Source organism: Aphis gossypii, chromosome 2 (assembly GCF_020184175.1).
Source record: "Aphis gossypii isolate Hap1 chromosome 2, ASM2018417v2, whole genome shotgun sequence".
NCBI classification, from domain to species: domain Eukaryota; kingdom Metazoa; phylum Arthropoda; class Insecta; order Hemiptera; family Aphididae; genus Aphis; species Aphis gossypii.
This window is the reverse complement of record NC_065531.1, coordinates 87170943-87195325: the sequence shown is the minus strand read 5'-3', so window position 1 is coordinate 87195325 and position 24383 is coordinate 87170943. Positions and strand designations below refer to the sequence as shown.

Genomic DNA, 24383 nt, shown 5'->3' with positions numbered 1-24383 from the left:
ATAAATAATATTTAATTTATTCCAATTTTCCATTTATTGAATGAGGATTTAAATGTGGATTGATAAAAGATGGGTAGGTAAGTAATATAAAAAACACAATTAGTAACAATAAATTATAATTTTATTATAAGGCGTATGCTTCAAAATCATTAACAGAAAGTCAATAAAATTTTGTGAAAATTGAAAAAGAACTTTATGCAATAATGATTAGTTGCGACCAAATTTCATAAATATTAGTATAGTCAAACAACTATTGTGCAAACTGATCATAAGGCACTAGTCACACTTTTCGCGAAATCTCTTTATTCTGTTCCAGTCCGTATCCTACTCATGATGCTTAAATTACAACCTTATGATCTCAAATTAACATTTATTCATTATTCCTGGTAGATTACTTAAAATTGCTGATACTTTATCTAGGGCTACAATTAATAAAACTGATATAACTGAAGATGATGAAATTATAAATAATGTAATTTTACATGTTCAAAATTTAATTCAAAATATACATTAAATTTGATAAAAAAGAAACATTAAATAATTCTGTATTTCAATAAATAATTGAAACCATAAAGAATGGTTGGCCAGAGAATAAAAATGCAATTAATGAAATTCTTAAACCATACTGGACTTTTAAAGAAGACGTATGTATGATTGTTGATTGATAACTTAATTTTTAAAAACAATTGTTCTCGTTTCCATAAAGTTTAGACCCGAAATGTTAAAATTAGTTAATGAAGGTCACATGAGTATAAGAGATGAAAAAATTTAATAAAAGATTTGATATTTTGGCTTTATACAAACTAAGATATAAAAAAATATTGTTGAAAATTGTGAGGCATTTATGAAATACAGAAATAATAATTCAAAAGAACCTTAAATTCCATTGATATTTCTCAACTACCTTAGTTTAAATTAAAAACTGATATTTTTCACTTTGATAACAACATTTATTTATTAGAAGTAGACTACTATTCTAAATTTATAGAAATAGCACATTTATCATTGGATTAAATAATACTTGTTTAATTGGGGTATAAACTATAGAGCATGTTACCTACTTCAAGTCCAAACTATGCTCTATCAAATCTGTTAGCAGAAAAATTAATACAAGCAATGAAGAAATTGTTTAAAAAAGTCGGTCAAGTGAGCGCTTTGATGTACATTAGGTGCCGTGTGAATCACTATTATATACTATAAGAGTGTTAAATTGGAATCCATTGATAGGTATCATTGTATGCGAAAAACGATTCTGAACGAAGATGATTTCTCAGCCTAGGATATAATTTCCAGTGGTTGGTGAAAAAGGTGGTTTATGTTTTAATGGCCTGAATACACTATAAAGTTTAAGTTATTTTATAACTATTGTAAGCTAAACTTATGGAAAATCTTGTATTAAATTTTCAACTCTTAGCTACCTATCAGTGGCGCAACTTGATAATAAGGGGCCCATGTGAAAATGTCCAGATTGGGGCCCTTACCTGCTAAAAAAAAAAAAAATAGTCATAAACGATATTAGGTACCTTATTTATTATAACTCTAAAAATATTGTTTTCTCACATGTCAATATGTCATATAATTATTTTTTTAAACTGTTTAATTATTTAAAATTTACATAATTTTTTTTATAAAATCAAGTATAAAAATTAATTTTTCTTGTTTTTATGGCAGCAAAGTCGTTAATTATTTTGTTTATATCCAAGTCAGCTGTTTTTTCTTTTTCTATGTTTAATATACTGATGTTGGAAAGACGATCTTGGCCAATTGAGTTTCGCAGGTAATTCTTTATCAATTTTAATTTTGAGAAAGATCTCTCTGCCGAAGCAACTGTTACGGGTAACGTTAAATAAATAAGACATGCACTTAATACATCACTGTATGTAGTGCTAAAATCATTTTCTAAAATAAATATGGCCAGATCTTTTATATATTTTATGCCTGAAATATTTGCAAACAATTCTTTTATGGATAATAATTGACGTGTAAAATCTGGACTTATGTCATCATGATATAATTGTACAAAATCATAAGAAGCTTTGACTATTTCTTCTTCTTTACTTGAAACTAATATTGATGGATGTAGAAAATGGAAATGGTCATTAACTTTTTTTAGTAATAAACTAATCCTATAATATTATCTGTCTTAATATTTAATATTATTGTCGGTTATCAATACAAGTATTCTATAAATAGATAGGTTTTTATGTTTTATTATCGACAGCCGTACATAAATTGTCATGACTGATAAGAAATTTCAATACTCTATTCACTATTGACTCTATACCCGCATTGTGATACCCACTACCGATTATAGATTACCATTACAGATTATAGTAGAAATATCATACAAGAGATCTCAGAAATTGGGGCCCCCAAAAACCGGGGGCCCCTGTGAATTGCACACCCAACACTCCCGATAATTGCGCCACTGCTACCTATATAAACATTTATATGAATCATACTTACAAAATAATTTGCAAATATTCACGATTTTGACGAATTTTTATCAATATTTGAATTTCAAATGCTAATAAAAAAAATTGTGCCTATGTATTCTTATTATTTTTGAATCACTAAAATAATAACTTATGAGGAACTTTGCATTAAATTTTCATGAATTTTGACTCAGCCAAAAAAAATTATCGATATTTATAATAAAAAAAAAAATATTACAAAAATGAATATTTCAAATGCCTATAAATAGCATTAAAATAAGTAAAATATTTTGAAAAGAAAATCATGTAAAGTAAATGCCAATCTAAATAACTGGTGAAATGTTCAAGTTCTTACAACTAATACTTTTTGAATAATAACAAATATTTAAAATTGTTTGAGGATAAATTGTTATTGTTACGCAATATCGTAAAAATTTAAAATTCAAACGCACTTAAAATTTTTCCTATAATGATGGTTTGAGTTTTTCTCTATAGTTATTTGAAGGAAAACTTAGTATTGAATTTTTAAACCTTTGATATAAAACAAAAAAAAATTATTATTTTTCAACTACAAAATTACTTGCAAATTTTCACAATATATATAAATTTGTAGGTTACATAAAAAATGTATTTTAGATTTTGAACAAAATGATGAATATATTGATTTTAAAATGTATATATGTATATTTTTTGTTTTGTGTACAGCATAACTTGTCAAAATAATGTTTCAATTTCTAACTTTGAAGGTGGTTTTTGATGGCTAAGTGAATATTTTTGATGGTTTATAGAGGTCAAAAGTAAGTATTTTCCAACAATTTTCAGAAAAATTCAAAAAACAAAAAAAAGTGATGGAAAATCTGGAATTTTTACACAAAACCAGTTTTCATCCAAATTTGTTTTTTATATGGTTGTAACTCAGATGAATCACTGTAAATACTTGAAATATTGACCAAATGTTTATATTAGTGTTATATATAATAATTATACAGTTAAATTTTCAAAATATTTTGACTTTTTTTGAAGTGTCAATAAAAAAATGTTGAGTGCTCAAAAAAACTTAATATAATATATAATAACACAATTAATATAATACATAGTTCTTCATAAGTTAGTCTTTTAGTGATTTAAAAATTATAAGAATACATACGCACATTTTTTCTTTATTAGCATTTGAAATTCAAATATTAACAAAAATTCGTCAAAATCATGAATATTTGCAAATTATTTTGTAAGTATAATTCATAAAAATGTTTGTATAGGTAGCTAAGAGTTGAAAATCTAATACAAGATTTTCCATAAGTTTAGCTTACAATAGTTATAAAATAACTTAAATTTTATAATGTATTAATGGCCATTAAAACATAAACCACTTTTTTCACCAACCACTGGAAATTATATCCTAGGCTGATAAATCATCTTTGTTCAGAATTATTTTTCGTATACAATGATACCTATCATTGGATTCAAATTTAATACATCAATTATAGTGACCTACTATACAGCAGAGCGTTACTCATTTGACCACCCTTTATTATAATATAAAATCTAAATTTTAGAGGGAGAATGTAATCCACTAAATTCCCTGTGTACACGATTCATAAAATCAATAATGTTTTATCAACAAATTAATTTAAACTGACATGGTCATTAGTTGATAATGTTGAAGTTTAACTAGTATAAGATAGGTTGTAGATGTATTAACCTTAAATTATTTAACACTAAATAATAGATAATATAATCACAATTTTGTTAAACATTTAACTTGGTTGTAAGACATTTACAAACAGCATGATACATAAAATATATTTCTATAATATATGATAAAATAAAATGTATAATAATCAATGTAACAAATTTAAACTCTAAAAAACAAATATTTAACAAAATATAATTTAAAGTTATTACGTAATAAAATTTTAAAAAGAATATAAAATTTGTTTTTTAATAATTGTATCATTTCGGTCAAAATATTGTACCTTATAATGTTCTCTATCAATAATTTGGTATTTATCACCTCTAAAGTTCAAAAAATCTTCTGAAAGCCTCGCTAGACCATCAAAATATATTTGTAATAACACTGGTGGTGGGTGTTCTACACCAGCAAATTTCGAAACTGTTGTGTAATAATGCATTGCCCACTTTGTTTTACCCAGTGCATGAAGATCCTTTAATCTCTGACCACTAGCCAATCGAGCCTCAATTTCATCATAGGTATCTTGAAGCATTTCTCTTTTATCAGGCAATTTCACACCACCTTCCAAAATCTTTTTAAAAATTCTGGACTGCAAATATTATATAAATGATAACCAAAATATATATTTTTAAATTGCTTAATTGCTCATAATATATATATATATATATATATATAATTATTTTAAATTACCTGAAAATCAAATAAATAAAACCCTGTAGTGTTTCTAGGTACACCAATAAATGCCATTGTTGGATATTCAATATTAATCATATGCTTAAAAAGATTTTTAATAACATTATTTTCAACATTTATTCCACATTCATTACTTAAAAATGGATATTTATATGTATATCCTAAAAAAAAAAATCAATAAGCAACACTGAAAAAAATAATTTTTTTTAACTTACCTGTACAGTATACTATAGTGTCAATTTTTTCATAAGAGCCATCTTGAAAAATAACACCATCTTCAACAATTTCCTTAACATCGGTCTTGTGAAAATAATTAGATGGAATTTTCAACTTCATTAATTGAGGATTATGATGACTCAAGAAAACCTAAAATTATGTTTAAATTATTAATAGATAAGCTTAAAGATTATTTTAAAGATTACCTTGTCCGCTACTTTTGATGCACCAAATGATATATCTAGGCCAGATGCACCACAGCCAATAACTAATACCGAATTTCCTTTAAATAAATCTGCATCTCTATAGCTATGACTATGCATGATTTTTCCTCTGAATATGTTGGAACCCTTAACATTTGGAATAGCAGGGTTGCTATAATTACTAGAATGTGAACAAGGTTAAATAGGTAAATTACATCAAAGTATAAATACATAGAATATATTTATACTTAATTTTTGCAAAAGATTATTTTTTATTTATTTTTTAATTAAATTAACTTTGATTATAAAAAAAAATAAAACATTACAGAAGGTACAAAACATATTACACATAGTGTGTATTTACTAAACAGTAATAAAGTAATTAAATTATAGCCAACAAGTTTAAATGAATAACAGTGTTGAGGAGTAAGTACATAGTTATCAATACCTATACTATATTAATTAATATGACATACCTAATATATACCTTACATAAAATACAATTCTTTAAAAAAATATTTAGGAACAAAGAAGATTTTAATTCAATTAATTATGATAATTATGTGTTTCAGTTAGGTATTTCTTAAATTTAAATAGAATACCTAAGATAAATTTTAAAATTTATTTATTTTAAAAACCATTAATACGTTTACAATTACTTACCCAACACATATCACCAATGCATCAAAGATGTAAGTTTCTTTACTTTGTTGTTGCAAATTGAGAACATTTACTTCCCATTGACTGTCATTGATAGGTCTTACTTTTTCCACATGATGATTAAACTAGACATAAAATACAACAACAATACTTAAGTAGGATAAATATCATAATTTTTAATTTCAGATAGTATTATTTGACTAACCTTAATATATGGTCTTAAATTAAAATGATCAGTAAAATCATTCAGATATTTCTGTATGTATGAAGCTGGAAAGTAGCAAGCATCCCCAACGCCTGTATGTGGAAATCCACTTAATTCCATAATTTCTTTTGGCAAATTTGACCTGATAATAAAGGCAATATGTTGAAACATAAGTACATAATATGACAAGTGTTACCTAACAATTGCAATACATTCACATATATACCTCAGGCTTTTGTACATGCTGGAGTGAACTGGTAAGCCATACTGATCTCGGTCGACATCATCTGTATAGACCCAAGTACCTCCTATGCTGGCAGTCTGTTCAAACGCAACGCATTTGAACAGTGAATCTTCGGCTGCAAAATTTTTTAAAGCCGCTAAACCAGATGCCCCGCAGCCAATGATTCCAATGATTTTTTTGTTTGTTTCTTTAGTACACGAAGACATAGTGGTTAACAGATGTGTTATTTTATTAAAGTATCACTATGTGCTAAAGACACTGAATATAAAAATTCTAGGGTATAGGTAATAAGTATGCGTCCGTTAGGCAGAGAGCTTTCGATTTAAATCAACAATAAAACAAACGAAGCGAGAATTGCCACTTGAAAGTCGAATTGTAAATCACACAATGAGATTATTATCAATTTTATCCATTTGAGTACTTATACTTGTTGAATTAAACTTAAACGCAATATTGCGCGACTCTCGACAAATGATAATTGATAACAAATAATAACGAATAATATTAAGATAATAGTAATTATATAGTATTTTCTAATAATTCTTTCATAGACTTATATTATGTCTATGAATGTGAAAATGAATAAAATATATAGTCTATGAAATATGAATTCCTCTGTGATAGAATTGATAGATTGTTCTGTTGTGATAACACTAGATTTTAACTTATATATTGAATATTCTACCACAGAACAATAATCTACCTAGTACCTAGGTACCTACTTTGTTACGTCATAATATTAACGCCTATATTTCAGTTAATGTCACAGACTCACAGCTCTTAAGGGGGAATATCCGTTAATTTTTTTTTTTTGATTAAATGGTTAAATTGAGAACATCTATAGCTAAAGCTTGGTTTAAGACAAAATTAAAAAATATTAAAAAAAGTTAATATTATTTTCATACAAATATTACTAATATTTGCAATCGTGGATCACGTCAAATTCAAGTAATTACATTTCTAATATTTAACTACCTATTCAAATATCAAAGCCGTATAATACATTGTATAATCGTAAAGTATTATAGAATAGTATAGAATACTATCTATATTCTAAACTTAATAGTTTATAGTGTATAGTTAAAGATTGTCAATAGGTACCTACATTAGAAAGTATTTAGCCATTCAGCCCATTTAGGTATCATTTAGATTTTGATAGGTACGCGTAGTGCGTACACGTCATCAGTGCGTCACACCCTAGAACAATGTCATAATGGTCACACAGAACTACAGAAGGTATAATATTACTTCCGATTTCAAATGCGCAAAAAAAAATTAAATAGATATGAGATAATCGTATAATAGGTAGGCGGAAAAAATTAACACGGAAAAAACCTAGAAAAAAATCTAACGGAAACAAAAGTCTATGCAAGTTAGTCGGCGTTTCTGAATTGCGGACAAAGTGACAAAAACCATGTGAGACGTGAATTGCGGACGAAATCTAAAAAGGTAACATACGAATTGCGGACACAAATATAAGATACTAATTGCGGACAAATGTCCAATTATTTTTTTTTATACAGCGATTGTAGACATTGGGAAATTATTGTTTGATATTAACGATATACCTATATATATATTATATACCTATATAATATAAATGACGATTGATATTATTAGTCATTGGACTAATTATTATTATACTAATAATTTAAAACGAGCAAAAAAACAGTCAAAAAGGTGGCATTTATTAGCAAACAAATTTTGCAATATTCAAGTGGTGAAATGAGTAGAATATCATTTATACAGGTTGTTTCAAACAAAAATTTGTCACAAAATTAAAACTAAATATAGTATAATATAATATTATATTATACAATAACTTTAAATAATTTAACAAAATTTTAAAAAGAACGATTGCTCTTTTGCTAGACACATATTTTTAACCTCACCTACCAATTTCTTGGTAACTTGTCCTAAGTCCTGAAAAGTGGAAATATTTGTGTCCACAATTCACGTGGTTTTTAATTTAAAAAAAGGCTCTGTACGCAATTAATATTATGACAACGAAACTCCTGTCCGCAATTGTTTATGTTATAATATTGACCTGAATAATTCGTCCGCAACTAGTATGTGTCCAAATCAGTGGCGTGCTCACGGGGGGATCAGGGTGTCATAATATCCCCCTTTGAATTTCTTGTAATGATTTATTACCTAGATGAAAAAAAAAATTAGGTTTAAAATTCAAGATTTCAGTAGTAGATTAGATCGCGCTCCATGATTTATCATTTAGACTCAGATATAGTCGAATAATATAATGTAGGTAGGTACCTATGTATATTTATAAAAATAATAATAAAGCAGAGCGCCGGTGGCCGATGTCGACCCGTAGTTTTTTTATTAATGTTGCAGATTGAAATCCTAAATTTAAAAGAGTTAAGTTTTAAGTTGAAGATTAAAATGCTTTTTCTAAGTTTTTCAGGAGGATAATGTAAATTAAAATATAAATTCAGTGGAAAGGGGTATAATGGGGTGAAGCCTCACGGGTCTATGACAAGTTCAAAATAAATATCCCCCCTTTCAAAAAAGCTGTGCATGCCACTGATGCAAGAATCATATAATATAATTTTTCGCTGTTAGGTTAGGTTTTTTCGCGGACCATCACATTATATCGATTAGAAATATCAAAAATGTCATCATTTTTAATTGACCTTTAACTTTTCAAAATTTAAATATTTTTATAAAAAACGCAGCGTCTTACCCTAAGAAATATTGTTAAAATTCAATTTTGTAATTAAGCCTAAAGGTACTCTAGAACCAAAATTGAGCGAGTTCTACTCAGACTACGTAAACGCGTTTTGTCTATGTCGTACGCATGTAAGACGAAGACAACATAATATGCGGGTATGACGACCTCTTAGGTTAGGTTAGGTTAGGTTAGGTTAGCTCCCCCCTGACGGGACCCACCTTGGCGTGGTGGGGGGGCTCACCAACTTCGGTCGGTGCCAAGAGGTTCCCATCTCCCAGGCTCAGACTTTCACTAGTTGGGGCTGGAGCCCTCAGAGCCGCCCCTGACCTTAACTGGTTGGGGGTGGCAGGTATGGTAACCACCTGCTACCGTAAGCAAAAGGACCCAGTAGGTAACTGTAAATCCCCTGGCAGTAGGTAAAATGCAAGTAAAGGAAATCACTCTAAAAACCCAATATGGAAGCTAACAACGGAGATATTGTTACCGCATCAGGGGATTCGGACCCCCAGATGCCGGCAGTCGGGAGTGAGCAAGCGGGCTCCCGGCGGTCGTCATCCCACGACCGCAGGACTCCAGGGGTGAACAGCCAGGCCCCTGGTAGCCCTAATGCTACTAGCGCTGCTAACTGCCAACCGGCCCCAGGTAAGCAGGAAAGGAGGGTCATCGACATAGGAACCTTAGGGGAAAATGAACTCTTGACCATGGCCCGAGGCTACATCTCCTCTATGTTGACCTTTGCGCAAAATACGAGGAACGTGCACAAAGAATTGAAGGAGACGCTCGCAAATACCAACAGGGTCATGGCGCGATACATGGCAGTCAAGAACCATAAGCCTGCCAACACACAGTCTGCTACAACACAGACAGCATCGACCCAGGCCAATCTGGTCAGAAGAGTGTGTGCGGCCACTCAAACATCGATCACCGAAGCAATGCACCAACAGAAACAGCAGCCAGAGCAGACGCCAGAGCAGCAGCCGAAGCGGACATCTAAGCAGCAGAAGCAGCAGAAGCAACCGCAGAAGCAGCAGCCGCAGGAGCAGCAACAACAGCAGAAGCAGCAGCAGCAGCAAAAGCAGCAACAGCAGCAGAAACAGCAACAGCAGCAACAACAACAGAAGCAGCACAAGGCGGCGGGGAGCAGCCAAACTCTCCCACAAAAACCTGGTGAGGCCACAGCCAGCCCGAGTAGAGAGAGCTGGGCGACGGTAGTGAAGAGAGGCGGCCCAAAAAAAGGAAAAAACAAAAAAAAGAAGAAGAAGATAGGCGTGCCGGCACGCCCACCGACCACCATGACCGATCGCCTGTTGAAACGGATACCGAAGACGCAGGCGGTAGCTTTGGGCCCCCCCGGTGAAGGGGACTCATATGCTGGCCTCATCAGGAAGGCGAAAGACGCCGTGCCTAACCTGAAAGAGTTGGGCATCGAGGTGGTCGGCACGAGGAGGGCCGCGAACGGCCAGGTCCTACTCGAGTTGAAGACGGCTGAGGAGGCCGACCTTCTGGCCTCCACACTCAAGGAGAAGATGGGTGCGGAGGCCAACGTCAGGCGGCCGACTAGGATGACCCCCATTCTGGTGATGGGAGTAGAAGAGTCGGTCACGACGGAGGAATTACGGGTGGCGCTGGGGGTAGAGGACTGCGATGTCAAGCAGTTCTTCATCAGGAGCAGCGCCGACGGCTACCGGACCGCACGCATCGAGGTATCCATGCGGGCGGCGGCTCGGCTAACCAAGGCCCGGGTCCTGAAGGTCGGATGGGCAACGTGCCGGGTGAAGCTGCTCCCCGAGAAGAAGCGACTAACTTGCTTCCGGTGCCAGGAGGAAGGCCACATGGCGGCTGCCTGCAGAGGGGAAGACCTCAGCGGTCGCTGTTTCCGGTGCCGGAAGGAAGGGCACTTGGCTCGGGACTGCAGGGTGCCAAGCGGAGAGGGGGCTGAAAACCCACAATGATCCGCTTCCTGCAGTCGAACCTCAACCACTGCAGAGGGGCTCAAGACCTTCTGAGCCAGGCAGTGGTTGAGAGGAGGGTAGATGTCGTCATCATCAGTGAGCCGCATCCGGGAACGGTCACCGGATCCCCGAGCTGGCTGCTCGATTCAACAGGAGGAGCAGCACTAGGGGTCATCAATAATCGGCTGACCGTCGGCGACGTCGAAGTGGGAGACGGCTACGTGGCAGCGAGAATTGACGGAACGTCGGTTTATAGCTGCTATGCGTCTCCCAACTCGCCGATCGCGAGCTACCGCGCCTTCCTCTCGAGGATAGAGGATAGCGTGCGGAGGAGGCAGGGCGACGTCATCGTGGCGGGCGACTTCAACGCCAAGTCCGCCGCGTGGAACTGCACGACCACTGATCTCAGGGGGGAGGAACTCTCTGCTTCGGCGGACGCCCTTCGTCTAGAAGTGGCCAACGTCGGAGCGGAGCCGACTTTTCACGGAAGAGGTGCGGGGTCTGTCGTTGACGTCACCCTGGTCTCGGAGTCGCTTATCCAGCGAACTAGCCGGTGGCGCGTTCTCACCGGAGTGGAGAACATGAGCGACCACTGGTACATAGAGTTTGAGATTGGCCGGCGGCCGGGGTGTGTTGAAGTGCCACGGTCGTCCGGTCGACGAGGCTGGATCACTACCAAGATCGACGACGATCTTGTAATGGCCGGACTGCTGCTCGCAGAGTGGACTAAGAGCAGCGGTCCCAATTGGGGGCCTGAAGAAGCGGCGGTGGAGCTGGAAAGGGGGGTCACCATGGCGTGCGACCTCGCCCTACAACAGAAGCTGCCGCTCCCCCAGGGGAAGAGGCCAGTTCATTGGTGGAACGACGAGATATCGTCGGCTAGGAGGGAGTGCGTCCGCCTGAGAAGAGTCCTCACACGGGCGCGCGCAAGAGCACCCGGTGTGGACGCTACGGCGGAGCGCGATGATCTCCGGGGAGCCCGCAAGCGGCTCAGCACGCTCATCAGGAGGAGCAAGGAAAAGTGCTGGGCCGACCTGACGAAGATGGTGGATGACGACCCGTGGGGAAAACCATACAAGGTTGTCATGCGAAAACTCCAGGGACCCCCGGCCGTCAACAGGCTGGAGCACCAAGTGCTCGCGGAGGTGGTGGACGGGTTGTTCCCGCAGCACCCGCCACTCAACATCGCTCAGACGGATGAAGACGGCTCGCTGGTGATGGAAGACTTCACCCAGGAGGAGGTGGATGCCGCAGTGGACCGGTTTAGAAGACGGAACAAGGCGCCGGGACCGGACTGCATACCCAGCAAGATGTGGGGTGCAACCCACGCCGTGTGCCCCTCCCTACTGACGGGAATGTACAACTCCTGTCTGAGGGCGGGGAAGTTCCCGGCGCGATGGAAGACTGCCCGACTCGTGCTACTGCGAAAAGGCCAGAAGCCAGAAGGAGTCCCCTCGTCGTACAGGCCTCTCTGCCTGCTAAATGACGTGGGGAAGATCATGGAGGAGCTTTTGGCCCGCCGGATAGACGAACATGTCCGGCTAGCAGGAGGAATCGCGGACGGGCAGTACGGGTTCCGCAGAGGCCGGTCCACAGAAGACGCGGTGAAGAGGATGGAGAGTCTGGTGATCCCGCCATGCAACAGGCAGGAGTTCTGTGTCGCCGTCAGTCTCGACATCAAGAACGCCTTTAACAGCGTAGGATGGAGGAAGATTCTAGGGGCACTCGAAGAACTGCAAGTGCCCCCGTATCTCCGTCGCATGGTCCGATCGTATTTCGACGGTCGGACCATCGAGTGCGACACGCCGTCGGGACCGATGCGGAGGGACGTCACAAGCGGCGTCCCTCAAGGATCCGTACTCGGACCCCTCTTGTGGAACATCGCGTTCGACGGCGTACTCCGGGTTCCCACGCCGCCGGGGACAAATGTCATATGCTTCGCGGATGACACCCTGGTGGTGGCAGAAGGGAAGACCACCCCGGAGTTGGAGGTACGCGCAAACGAGGCGGTCGAGACCGTAACCAGCTGGATCGAGCGAGCGGGGCTGTGCCTGTCGGTCGAGAAGACCGAGGCGGTGCTGTTCACGCACCGCTACAAGTACACCCCGCCGAGGATCTTGCTCAAAGGAGAGGAACTGGATCTCGGCAAGACGATGAAGTACTTGGGCCTCGTCATCGACGATCGTTTGATGTACGGGCCGCACTTGAAGAGCGCGGCCTCCAAGGCCCAGGGAATCCTGACGTCACTGGGGAGGCTCATGCCGAACTTGGGGGGACCGAAGCAATCGCGGCGCAGACTACTCGTCAGCGTCGTGCACTCGGTCCTCCTATACGGGGCGCCAGTCTGGAGGCGTACTCTCAAGTACGCCCCCAGAAACGTCGCCGAGATCCAGAAGGTCCAGCGGAGGGCGGCACTGAGGAGCGTGTGCGGCTACAAGACAATGAGCCACGTGGCAACCAACATCCTGTCGGGACTGCCGCCGATAGAACATCTAGCCAAGGAGAGAGAGTCGGCTTTCGAAACCAGGAGATCGGAGGGACGTCCGGCCTCCGCGAAGGAGAAAGCCGATTACCGGAGAAAGACTATGGCCAGATGGAAGCGGCAGGTATCAGAGTCCGAGAAAGGAGAGTGGACCAGGACTCTGATTCCCGACCTGGAACGATGGGTCGGCCGGGCGCATGGTGAGATGACGTATCGTCTCACGCAATTGATGTCCGGCCATGGGTGCTTCAACAAGTTCCTGCACAGGATTGGCAAAGCACCCGCGCCTGCGTGCGCCCACTGTTCCGACCAAGAGGATGACGATGCCGCCCACACGCTCTTAAGATGCGAAGCATGGCGGGAGCAGCGACGGGCTCTCCAGGAGAAGGTCTGCCAGGTGGACCAGGGCAGCCTCGTGGGGAAAATGCTGCAGTCCCCACATCACTGGAAGGCTGTCGAAGAGTTCGCCGAGGAGGTCATGGCCGAGAAGGAGGAAGCGGAGCGGCAACGGCAGCAGTTACCACCGCTCTGAAGGCCAGAAGAAACAATTTCTTAGGTTAGGGCGGGTGGTAGGGTATTGTCCTGCCACCTGCCACTAGGTTAAGCGCGGCCACCGAGGACTGTCGGTGGGGCATGTCCTGCCGATGGAAACCTCCGTGGTTCGCAAGTTGTAATTTTGTTCAATAAATGATGCCGGCCGGAGAGAAGCAATGCGCAAGCAGTCCCTCTCCGGTCAGCGATATCGCGTTAAAAAAAAAAAAAAAAAAAGGTTAGGTTAGCTATTCCCGCATATGTTGTCTCTGTCTTCTATACGCGTAACATTGTTAAAAACTGTTTTGCGCGGGACAACTTTACTCCCTCGATATATTTTATATCAAAATTACCAAAATTTTAAATCGCATTGAGACGTAGGTTAACCTTTACCTATATTGTAGCGTTTTGATAGTGGCTACTAATAAATTTTTATACTTAAATGAAAAAAACCTAAAGTTCTCAAACCGATAACTTTAATTGTATTCATTTTATCAAAAAAATTAAAACGCTATAGCGTCCTCTTAATAATTGCCTGCCAGTGACGAAACATCCGCGATTCAGGATATTATGTAGGTATTACCTAAACAACTAATAGTGTACACTAATGGAGTACTAAGTATTTCTAAGTACTAAAATATCCATTTAAATGGATAAAATACAGTTTACTTAATTTATATTGATTAGTATCCAATAATTTTGTGTCTAAACCATTACATAAAATTAAACTTACACAACGAAAAGGAAACAAATGAGATTAAAAACATAAATGCAATGTTAAGCAGTTAAGCTCAAATAAATAATTTTTTTTTGGGGGGCCTTTTTTTTAGTGAATCTTTTTTATGAGTTTTTTTTCATAGGATTTTCCCGGGACTTGTATAATAACCAAATAGTAATAACACCAGCTTCCACTACGTAATTACTAATTAGTATACAGAATGATCGATTGAAATTACAGAAAAACAGAATGACTTTTTAAGATAAACAAATTTTTTTTTCAAATATACTATTAAGTATTCTGTTTTGAAAAATATTTTTTTAAAAGTTCATATCTAGTTCAAAGTTAGATATTACAAAATAACATTTCTGAAAAGAAATTTTCTAACGTTGTCGTTTTAATATATTTTTCTTTTTGAATAATTAATAAGCATGCAATATACGTTTGCAATTTCATATTCCAAAGACCAAATCAGATTTTTCTGAAAATTTTTATTTACATAAATTTTATTTTTATCTAGTATTCCTAGTCAAATAGTTAAGTATAACTACAATTAAGTACCTACTTAAAGCTTGAAATATGATTGGGGTAGACTGACACTAGCACACTGCATGGGGTAGGTAATATGTATGTATGCAAAAAATGTTAATTAACAGAATACTCCACTCATATAAATTTACTTTAAAATTTAAATATTTATAGGCTTAAAGCAGTACTTAACTATTATTAAAATTACTCAATCAAAATTCGAACAACACAATTTTCCATAATACCCAATTTTTAAAAAACTATTCAACTTTGAAAAACGTAATTAAAAATGTGACCTGATATTCAAAAAATTTAAAATCCTAAATGTTGATAACAAAAAAAAAGTTATTTTATTAATTTGTGAAATATTAAATGTAAGAAAAAATATAGAACTATAAATGTATGCTCTATAGAAAAATAACTACTTCCTAGTAGATACGTAAATATAGGTACTGTTCAAAAAAATAAGTTCATCTGCTTTAAAAAAACTACTTTGTATACTTAATAGACGGTTACATCTATGTAGTATCGAAGGTACAGAGTGATCATCATTTCGCTTATTATAATAAGTTTCTGCAATATCGCATACCTACTTATATCCTATATAACTACATAGATAATATTATGATTTATAACGTTTTAATTTGTATTATATTAAAGATCTAATAACAAATAATAGTCTAATAAGACCCATTTGTATTTTTCGTTTAAATCAATACAAATACTTTTTCACATTTTCGATATGTTTCTGTTATATTTTCGTGGTCCTATTTTTTTTATGATATATTTTTCATTTTAAACAGAAATTCAAGCAAACAGTTCTTTAAAATACCAACACACTAGGTTATCTAATATATTTTCCAAAAACAAATAACTTCTAAATAAGTCGGTAACTACAATAACAATATATGTGACTCAACTTTGACCTTGCAACATATTACTATTATTAAGTAATTAATGGAAATTAAAAAACTAGGAAACAAAAGTACTACAGGCAATACACACCGAGCGGATAAAATAACCTTTAGTAATATTTGCAGTGAATTATAAACAGCTGTTGACTGTTTTTTTTTTTTTTTTTGAAGGGATTGAATATTGAAAGTTATAAATTCATAATATTATACCATTATTTTTTATAAATGTTTTCAATAACATTTAAACAGTAAGAAAATAAAATGTAAAGTACCTAAGTTTGGTAATTAATTCATTATACCTAGTTCATTATTTCTTTGTCAAGTTAAGTTGTTTCTATTTAAGTTTTTTAATTATTTACTTATATAAAAATTACAAATAATATACATCATAATACCTACATAATTATAAAAGAAAGATTTAATAATAAACTTACTATTACAATATTAGTTTAAAAATTAAATATTTAAAAATATATTTAAGAATATAACTGGAAGAAATTAAAAGTACTCTAAAACTCAAGATTGTTTATTACATGGGCGCTGACTGCATGGGTGCTCGGGAGCCGCAGTCCCCATTAAAAAGATTGAAATTTGAGTTTAATTTAAGAGGTGACAGTTAAACATATAGACATATAACTATATAAGTAGTCCACTTCCTGCGTCTCTACTCTTTAACCACATACATTTAAACTATTTTGAAGGGCAAAAATTAAGGATAATAATTAGTAAATTCAGCTCCAATTGGCATTTACAAAACTTGGCGCCTATGGTTTATTAACTTTCAAGTTAAAATTTAACGCTCTTACAATACCTATAACATCTATTCAATTTTCAAATATTGACTAGGTACGTATTTCGTACCATTCGATGTATTAAATTTTCGCGATTTTGACAAATTACGTAAAAATTTGAACTATAAGTGATTATAAAAAAAAATGTGACTAACGATTTTTGATTTAACTACAATAAGAAACCTTGTATTATATATTTTAGTTTTTTTGGCCATCCAAATTTTTTTTATCGACAGTTCAAAAAAAAAATTCTCAGAAAAATCGAAAATTTCAGTGGTCTATAAATAACTCAAAAAAAGAGTCAAAATATTTTGAAAATTTAACTGCATATAGATAACTTTAATATAAACATTTGGTGAAAATTTCAAGTATTTAGAGTGATATATTTTTGAGTTACAACCAAATAAAAAAACCGATTTAGTCGAAAACTGGTTTCGCTTGAAAATTCCTGTTTTTTCGTCACTTTTTTTTTGTTTTCCTCGATTTTTTTGAAAACTTTTGAAAAATGCATACTTTTGACCTCTACAATGTACCAAGGATATATTTTTCTATAGGAAAAAAACCACCCTTAAAGTTTGAAATTTAAACATTATTTCAACATGTTATGCTGTACACGGACACAAAAAAAAAGAAAAGAACACTATGTAATTTTACTATGTAAAATAAGTATATTCATCACTTCGTTCAAAATGCTAAACTTAGAAATTCAGTTAACTAAATGCAATACAAAATTGCATAGATCATTAGGTACCTACCTAAACCTTTAGCAAAATCATAAATAAAAACAATTACAAATAAAATAACAAGTTAATTAGATAATTAGTAAACTACATAATAATAAACCAAAATAATTCAAATTTGAACATACATAATATGTATATATAATTATCAGTATTATATATTGTATAATTATTCTTAATTCTTATTGTAAAAATTGATCGCGTTTGTATGACTTCATATTAAACAATATTTAATCATGAAAATAATTATCATTATAAATAATTTAATTTATTCTAAAATTTAGGTATAGGTAATACAGGTTGCCGGTATATCATACTACATTATACTATGTACGTTGTACACAAGTCAATAATCAATAACTGAATAATAATAATAGTAATATTGATTTAAAATAATATAAAAATAATTAGGGATATAAATACCAGACAGTGAAACGGGATACGATCTTGCGAGATGTAACGACATAACGACAAGGAACGACTGTTCCCTTCAACTGTCTGTTTACTTTTAATTATTATTACATGTATTATTACATGTAATTATTATATGTAGTTTATTAGATTTCTATAATAATTAACGAAATAAAATATACCCAGCAATACTTTAAACAAGTCGATAAAGAACCAATGTGATGCAATAATCAGTGTAAGTTACTAGTTATGTATAGGTATATGCTATATAAATCTCAGCGATTGTTTATATTTTATTGTTTATACGTTTTACCTATATGCGTCATTGATAATAATTAGGTCTAACTATAGTATTCGTTTCTTATTATTAAATATCTACTGTTATTTACGACTTTTATATGTAACTAAATCATAGTTGGAGTAATAATCTATTTTTAACTGTTTTAAATATTTTAATTAAAATAACAAATAATAATATAAGTACAGAATAAACACCTGTTATTCTACTATATTTATGTATATAACTTTATAGTATCATATTATGTTGGTCGAAATTCGATCGTTAAACCGTGTTAATCGTATGATCAATACATTCTAACACTCAATGTCTTATTACACAGTTTCTTATATACAGTTTGGTAACGGCGTTTATAAAATACATCATCTCCTAAAATTCTTCTTTTAATGTACCATTATGGGAAAACAGGTACCTATTTCGCATTTTAGTTATTGAATCTGCAAGTTATAATCGTATTATATGGATTTGAATTTTGATGTACATTTGAATAACAAACAATAATAAGCTAATTTATTATAAATATAAGTTAGGTTATCCGGTTTTTACATTTCATATTACCGACTACGCTCGATATAAATATGTATTATATACTTTTTAATTTTAAAGTTTTATTTTACTGGACTGGTGTATACACAGATACACTCTATTTATAATAATATTTTCATATTTTACTTACCTTAATATCATAACTCATAATAATGTGTTTAATTATATTTTTGAAAATCTACTCTACAATACTTTTACCTTCTTAATGACATAATTTTTTTACCTCAATACTATGTCTATAAATAGAGACTAGATTTATCTGTACAACATAATAGTGCTTCCATAATAGTATATTACTATTCATGTCTTTGTCTAATTATCGTTCAACTATCTAATAAACCATTATAGGTACAAGACAGTGTTAAATAAAAATTATTAAAATATGACTAAGTATAGAGTCTAACGTGTACCTACTTCCGCTAATTATATTCTAATATAATTACGTATTTAAATATATATTATTCGATGACACCTGATGATAACTTTAATTTGGCCATTTGCATAAAACCAATATACATCAAATTATCAAAAGCGGAAATGTTGAAAAACTCGCTGTTTTTTTTTTTACATATATAGCTATTTCATAATTATTGTCATAAGTTCAATAAATAAAATTTTAATATTTTATGTTGAAACAAACATCAACTTTTCATAAAATGCCATTGTACCATTAACGGCTAGTTGAAAGTATTGACGGCACGCAACAATAAACACAATTTTTAAACACTGCCCTACTCATATAGGTATCTATCAAAATCTCACTAATAAATGACTAATCTTCTATCATACTTAATCACTTAGGTTTATTGACTCTATACACTTTCATTTTTCATCAAAAATATTGAATGGACATCTTCAATACCACCTAGGTATTAAAAAAGACTGAAAAGAATACCTATACTGTGAATGAGTATAATCGTAGAGAAATATTGTTATGTGATTAATTACAATGAAAAGTTCGCTATAAATTGTACTGAAATTATATTTATGTACATATTATATCCATCATCCGTGGCGTACTTATAAGGTGAAATTAGAAATATTTCATCCTTGGCCTTTTTTTATGAACGAAGTTAAATAAATAGGTATGTTAATTTTTCATAAATTATATTTTATTTCTTAGATATTTTCACAAACTAAAAAAAAAAAATCACTCAAATAAACCTATTGTGTGTTTAGGATCGTCATTACTCATTCGTATTTCTTATACAGCAGAGGTGACCCAATCAAATGTCTAAATACGAACTAAGTCCCAATATAACCTTTATAACGAATCGAGTCTCGGATTGTTTTAGGGTATAATGGTATATACCAATACAATCCCTTGAAATGTTAAGTAGGTATAATACTAATTGAGTCTGTGTTTAATACTAGCTGAGTGAGTTCCATCAAACTTTAAAAAAAAAAAAATTTACAAATGTAGATTAGGACCTAAGACCTAACTTTAGGATTATATTAGTAAAAATGTATGTATTATAGGTGATGATAAAATTACCTTTTTTATATTATTAAAAATGTATGTGAATGTGATAAATATTCTTTATATTAAAATCAAGTTATTTTATTTCATTCAAAAAAAAAAAAGATATAAATAATATCACTCTAGTTGTTTCCATACCTTTAGTATAGTATTAAGGCACATCCAGACGGGACAGCTTTTGACGCGCGACACAGCTAACAGCATAATAAGTTTGATAGTAATGGCAAGCGGCGTAATTTTCGATGTGTCTGGACGATTAATTTTATATTTCACTCAAAATAATCCTCGGACTCAATTAGCACATTTTTAGTAACCTAGCACCGGACCTAATTAGTACACCCCAAACAAAATTATCTTTCTTGCAAACCACTTAAAAAAATAAAAATGCATTATAATCCAGTTGACCAAATAAAAAAATATGCATCTCCGTATTAGATTTAAAAGAAACATAAACAAAACATAAAAAAATAAAATTAACATATTTTGTAAAACTGTGATAAATCTCGTGAGCTGTAAAATTATTCAAAGAGGACTGTGTGTGGCCACGGATTGACTACCACTGCTATACAGTTTGTTATTTTGTCATGTCCGTTAATGGCTTAATAAATACATATAATAAACATTGCCTACCTTGTATTTGACTATGGTGGTAACGTCTTTGAGTTATATTTTGATGTTTGTTGAAATATATTCTTAAAACAGTTAAGATTGGAACCTTGACGTACGGATTCATGAGAACGAGTCCTAAAACATCATTTATATTTTTCAACATTTTTACAATTAATTTAATGTAGTATGTATATACTATATAGCAAGTGGCAAAGTTTATTGGTTCTATTTAAAATCACCTTCTCTGTTGGCAAAAGTTCAATTTGATTGATACGCAAATTTTTCTCCTTGTGTATTTATACAGTTACCTACAGTCTACATAAATTATTAGTAAACACAATGTAATCGATTACGATTTACGTATGTTTTAACGAATTCAAGTTACGATGTACATATACTTTTAACTATAAAGTAATTTTCAAATTTTCTTGGTTTTGACGAACTTTTTAAGATTGGAATTTCAATACAAAAAAATCGAACAGTTTATATCGTATCCATAATATTTTTATAGCTATAGTAAAAATGTACGAAGAACTTTGTATTTGTTTTTCAAGTTTTATAACTAAACAAACTATTATAGAAAAATATTTAAAGAAAAACCAAATTTCAAATATCGCTATAAATTGTTCAAAAAATATTTGGTGAAAATTTCAAGAATCTGTGGTAATTTGTTTTTCAATTACAATAAAAAACAATTTTATTTTTTCAAAATTTTAGCGTGAAACTTTCGATTTTTTTTTAATTGATTTTTTTCTTAGTTACCTATAAAAAAATTTGATCTCTCAAAAAGTCAAAAGTTATTTACCTATTAGATTCACACTTCTATCAAAAAAAGATATCGAAATTTAAAATCGAAGGATTATTTCTATTATAAATTATGTGTAAGTACTTGGTACATACATAAACACAGAAATAATTGTAAAATCAATACATTTGTCGCTCCGCTCAGAATCCACAATGATATACTATTAATTATTACTTATTAGTATAATAATAGGTACCTACCTAGGCGCGTGTTATTATTATTTTTAGAATTATTAAAATAAATAATTAATGATGGGTATTTTTAATTTATTTACTTTTTGTTTTTTATTTGAATATTATTTATAATTCAAATACATAATAATATAATAATAAATTACCAACTCCAATTTTTTACAATAATTTTTTTCATGTTTTAAAATTTAAATCGATTATTTCTAAATATTTTTTTTTATACATTATGAAGATTATTTGGTGGGAGGGCCAAGAATAACCCTCTCATGATTCAACAGCGTTAAAATAAAATTTAAAATTTAAAATTTCATAACTTATAAAATATTATCTTATTATATTATAATTTATATTCATTATAAATTTATAAACAATATAAACATAGGTAATAACATATTTTAATGACAACGTAATAAATGTATAAAAAAAATGTCAAATGTTGAAATATATATATATATAAGTATATTCTATGTAATTCTTTATATTATTTATTATGAAACAATAAGTAACGATATTATGAGTATATTCATATTAATCCACATTCCGCAATACAAATTTCCAAATTAAGTAATCATAAACATTCATATTACGGTAACGTCTGTCGTCTTTAAAATACTATATTGTTATGTTCTACATAATATATATAAAAATGAGTACATGATGTAAAGACTAATTGTATTCAGTACCTATCATTAATAGGTATTTAGTATTTAGATAGTCAGAGTCCTCAGTAATTGTTAACTATTATTATAAGTAATAACTATTGTGCAAATTAAATCTATCACGTGATATCGTAAAAATTAAAATTACTTCCTTTAACTTAAAAATGTCTAATTAATTATGTACTAAATACTAATGGTAGTAAATAGAAGCTAATATATATTATATTGAACTATACTGGGAATGGAAAGTCTATGAAAGTATATCAACATAAGTTTATTAATATACAGCATTAACTCACATTTCAAAATATAATAAAATTTTTTTTAACTTGTATCTAATAGTAGGTATGTTACTATTATTACTGTTAGATACGAGTTAAAAAAATGTTATTATATTTTGAGATGTGAGTCGATGTATTTCAATAATATTACGTGTATTGTGTATAGACGTACAGCGTATAACAACGTAAATGGGCATCCATTACCGTATTATTGAATATTTTACTACTATGACGTTTGACCCTACAATATTAGCTGTTAGGCTTATAATTAGTAACCGAACAAAGTTCAAAATAAATTCCAATCACAAGCAAGTAAGAGATTCGAATAAATAAAATATAAAATAAGAATACTATTACACTATAATTATACATAGTATTAAATAGGTTAGTAATTAATCTCAAATGCGATAAAAAAAAATGATTTGTGTTCAAACTTACCGGTGTGTTTCATTACTTTTTTTTATCAATGTATTATTATTGTCTACCACGTGTAATAATATGTCAGTTAGGGAATCCACAATATAATAACAAAATTGGTGAAAACATAAAAACATTGTAAGTAATAAATTAATTTTTTCGAGTAGTTTCTATCTAAATGTTTATTCTTTAATATTATATATAGATGTAATCACTAAATCACTCATAACTTATCTTAAAAAAATATTAAATCCATTCGATTCTTATACGCTAATTACTATTATACGGCAATACGAACTTGGCTTTTATCACGTGATTGTTTGTATCTTCTTTTAAAGTAGGTAGGTACTTCCCGGTTATATTAATTTAAAACTACTATCTTTTAAATCTCGCTTATTAAAAAACATGCAGACAAGTGGTGCGACCACGTGATAAATGATTATGATAATATACTTATTACGTAGTCACATATTCATACGTACAATATAACCCATAATTATTAATAATAGTTAGAACTCGTATATTACTGTTCTAAAAGTGTACTAAATTAAAAATATACCTAAACGCTGTTAAGTGTCAATAAAAATTAATTACAAAATAAATCAAAATCATAGATATTTACACGATTAAATATGTACCTACTAATTGTCCATCGAGATGTGATAATATTATAATATTATATAGGTATTTGAATTGTTTTATTGGATTATATTTGATTAAAAATTTAAATCAATATTGACGAATAATTGTATTTTTGAAATAATGAAAAATGATTGTTCACATGTTCTAGTCATCAATAAAAGGGTCACTTCGAAGTTTGTATTGAAAATGTCTATAATTGTGGCTGTGACAGCCCCCCCCGCCTTCAAATTAAATTTAGTCAAACCTGGCTTAGAATTTTGCGCAAATCTATGATTACCAATAAATATATTTAATATATACTTTTACACCTATATAAACTTTGTAGAAACTAGAAATTAGTAGGTATTTCG

At 32.8% G+C, this 24383-nt stretch overlaps 1 protein-coding gene across 3 annotated transcripts; it reads right to left on the bottom strand.

Annotated features, from left to right (window-relative positions):
- Positions 1-103: 103 nt before the first annotated feature.
- LOC114119091 (senecionine N-oxygenase-like) lies at positions 104-23574 on the bottom strand. 3 transcript variants are annotated; one of them, XM_027980560.2, is made up of 10 exons: positions 23413-23574; positions 21060-21173; positions 6332-6536; positions 6106-6247; positions 5904-6025; positions 5244-5421; positions 5037-5187; positions 4819-4982; positions 2436-4717; positions 104-1418 (listed from the first exon to the last, which is right to left on the bottom strand). In XM_027980560.2, exons 1-9 carry the CDS (start codon positions 23423-23425, stop codon positions 4352-4354), a joined length of 1455 nt encoding a protein of 484 aa, XP_027836361.1. In that variant the 5' UTR covers positions 23426-23574; the 3' UTR covers positions 104-1418; positions 2436-4351. The 3 variants fall into 3 exon arrangements, with proteins under 3 accessions (XP_027836361.1, XP_027836378.1, XP_027836369.1); XM_027980577.2 differs by lacking the exon at positions 21060-21173 and having other exon boundaries at positions 23413-23534; XM_027980568.2 differs by lacking the exons at positions 21060-21173; positions 23413-23574 and adding an exon at positions 18118-18207.
- Between the last annotated feature and the right edge of the window lie 809 nt (positions 23575-24383).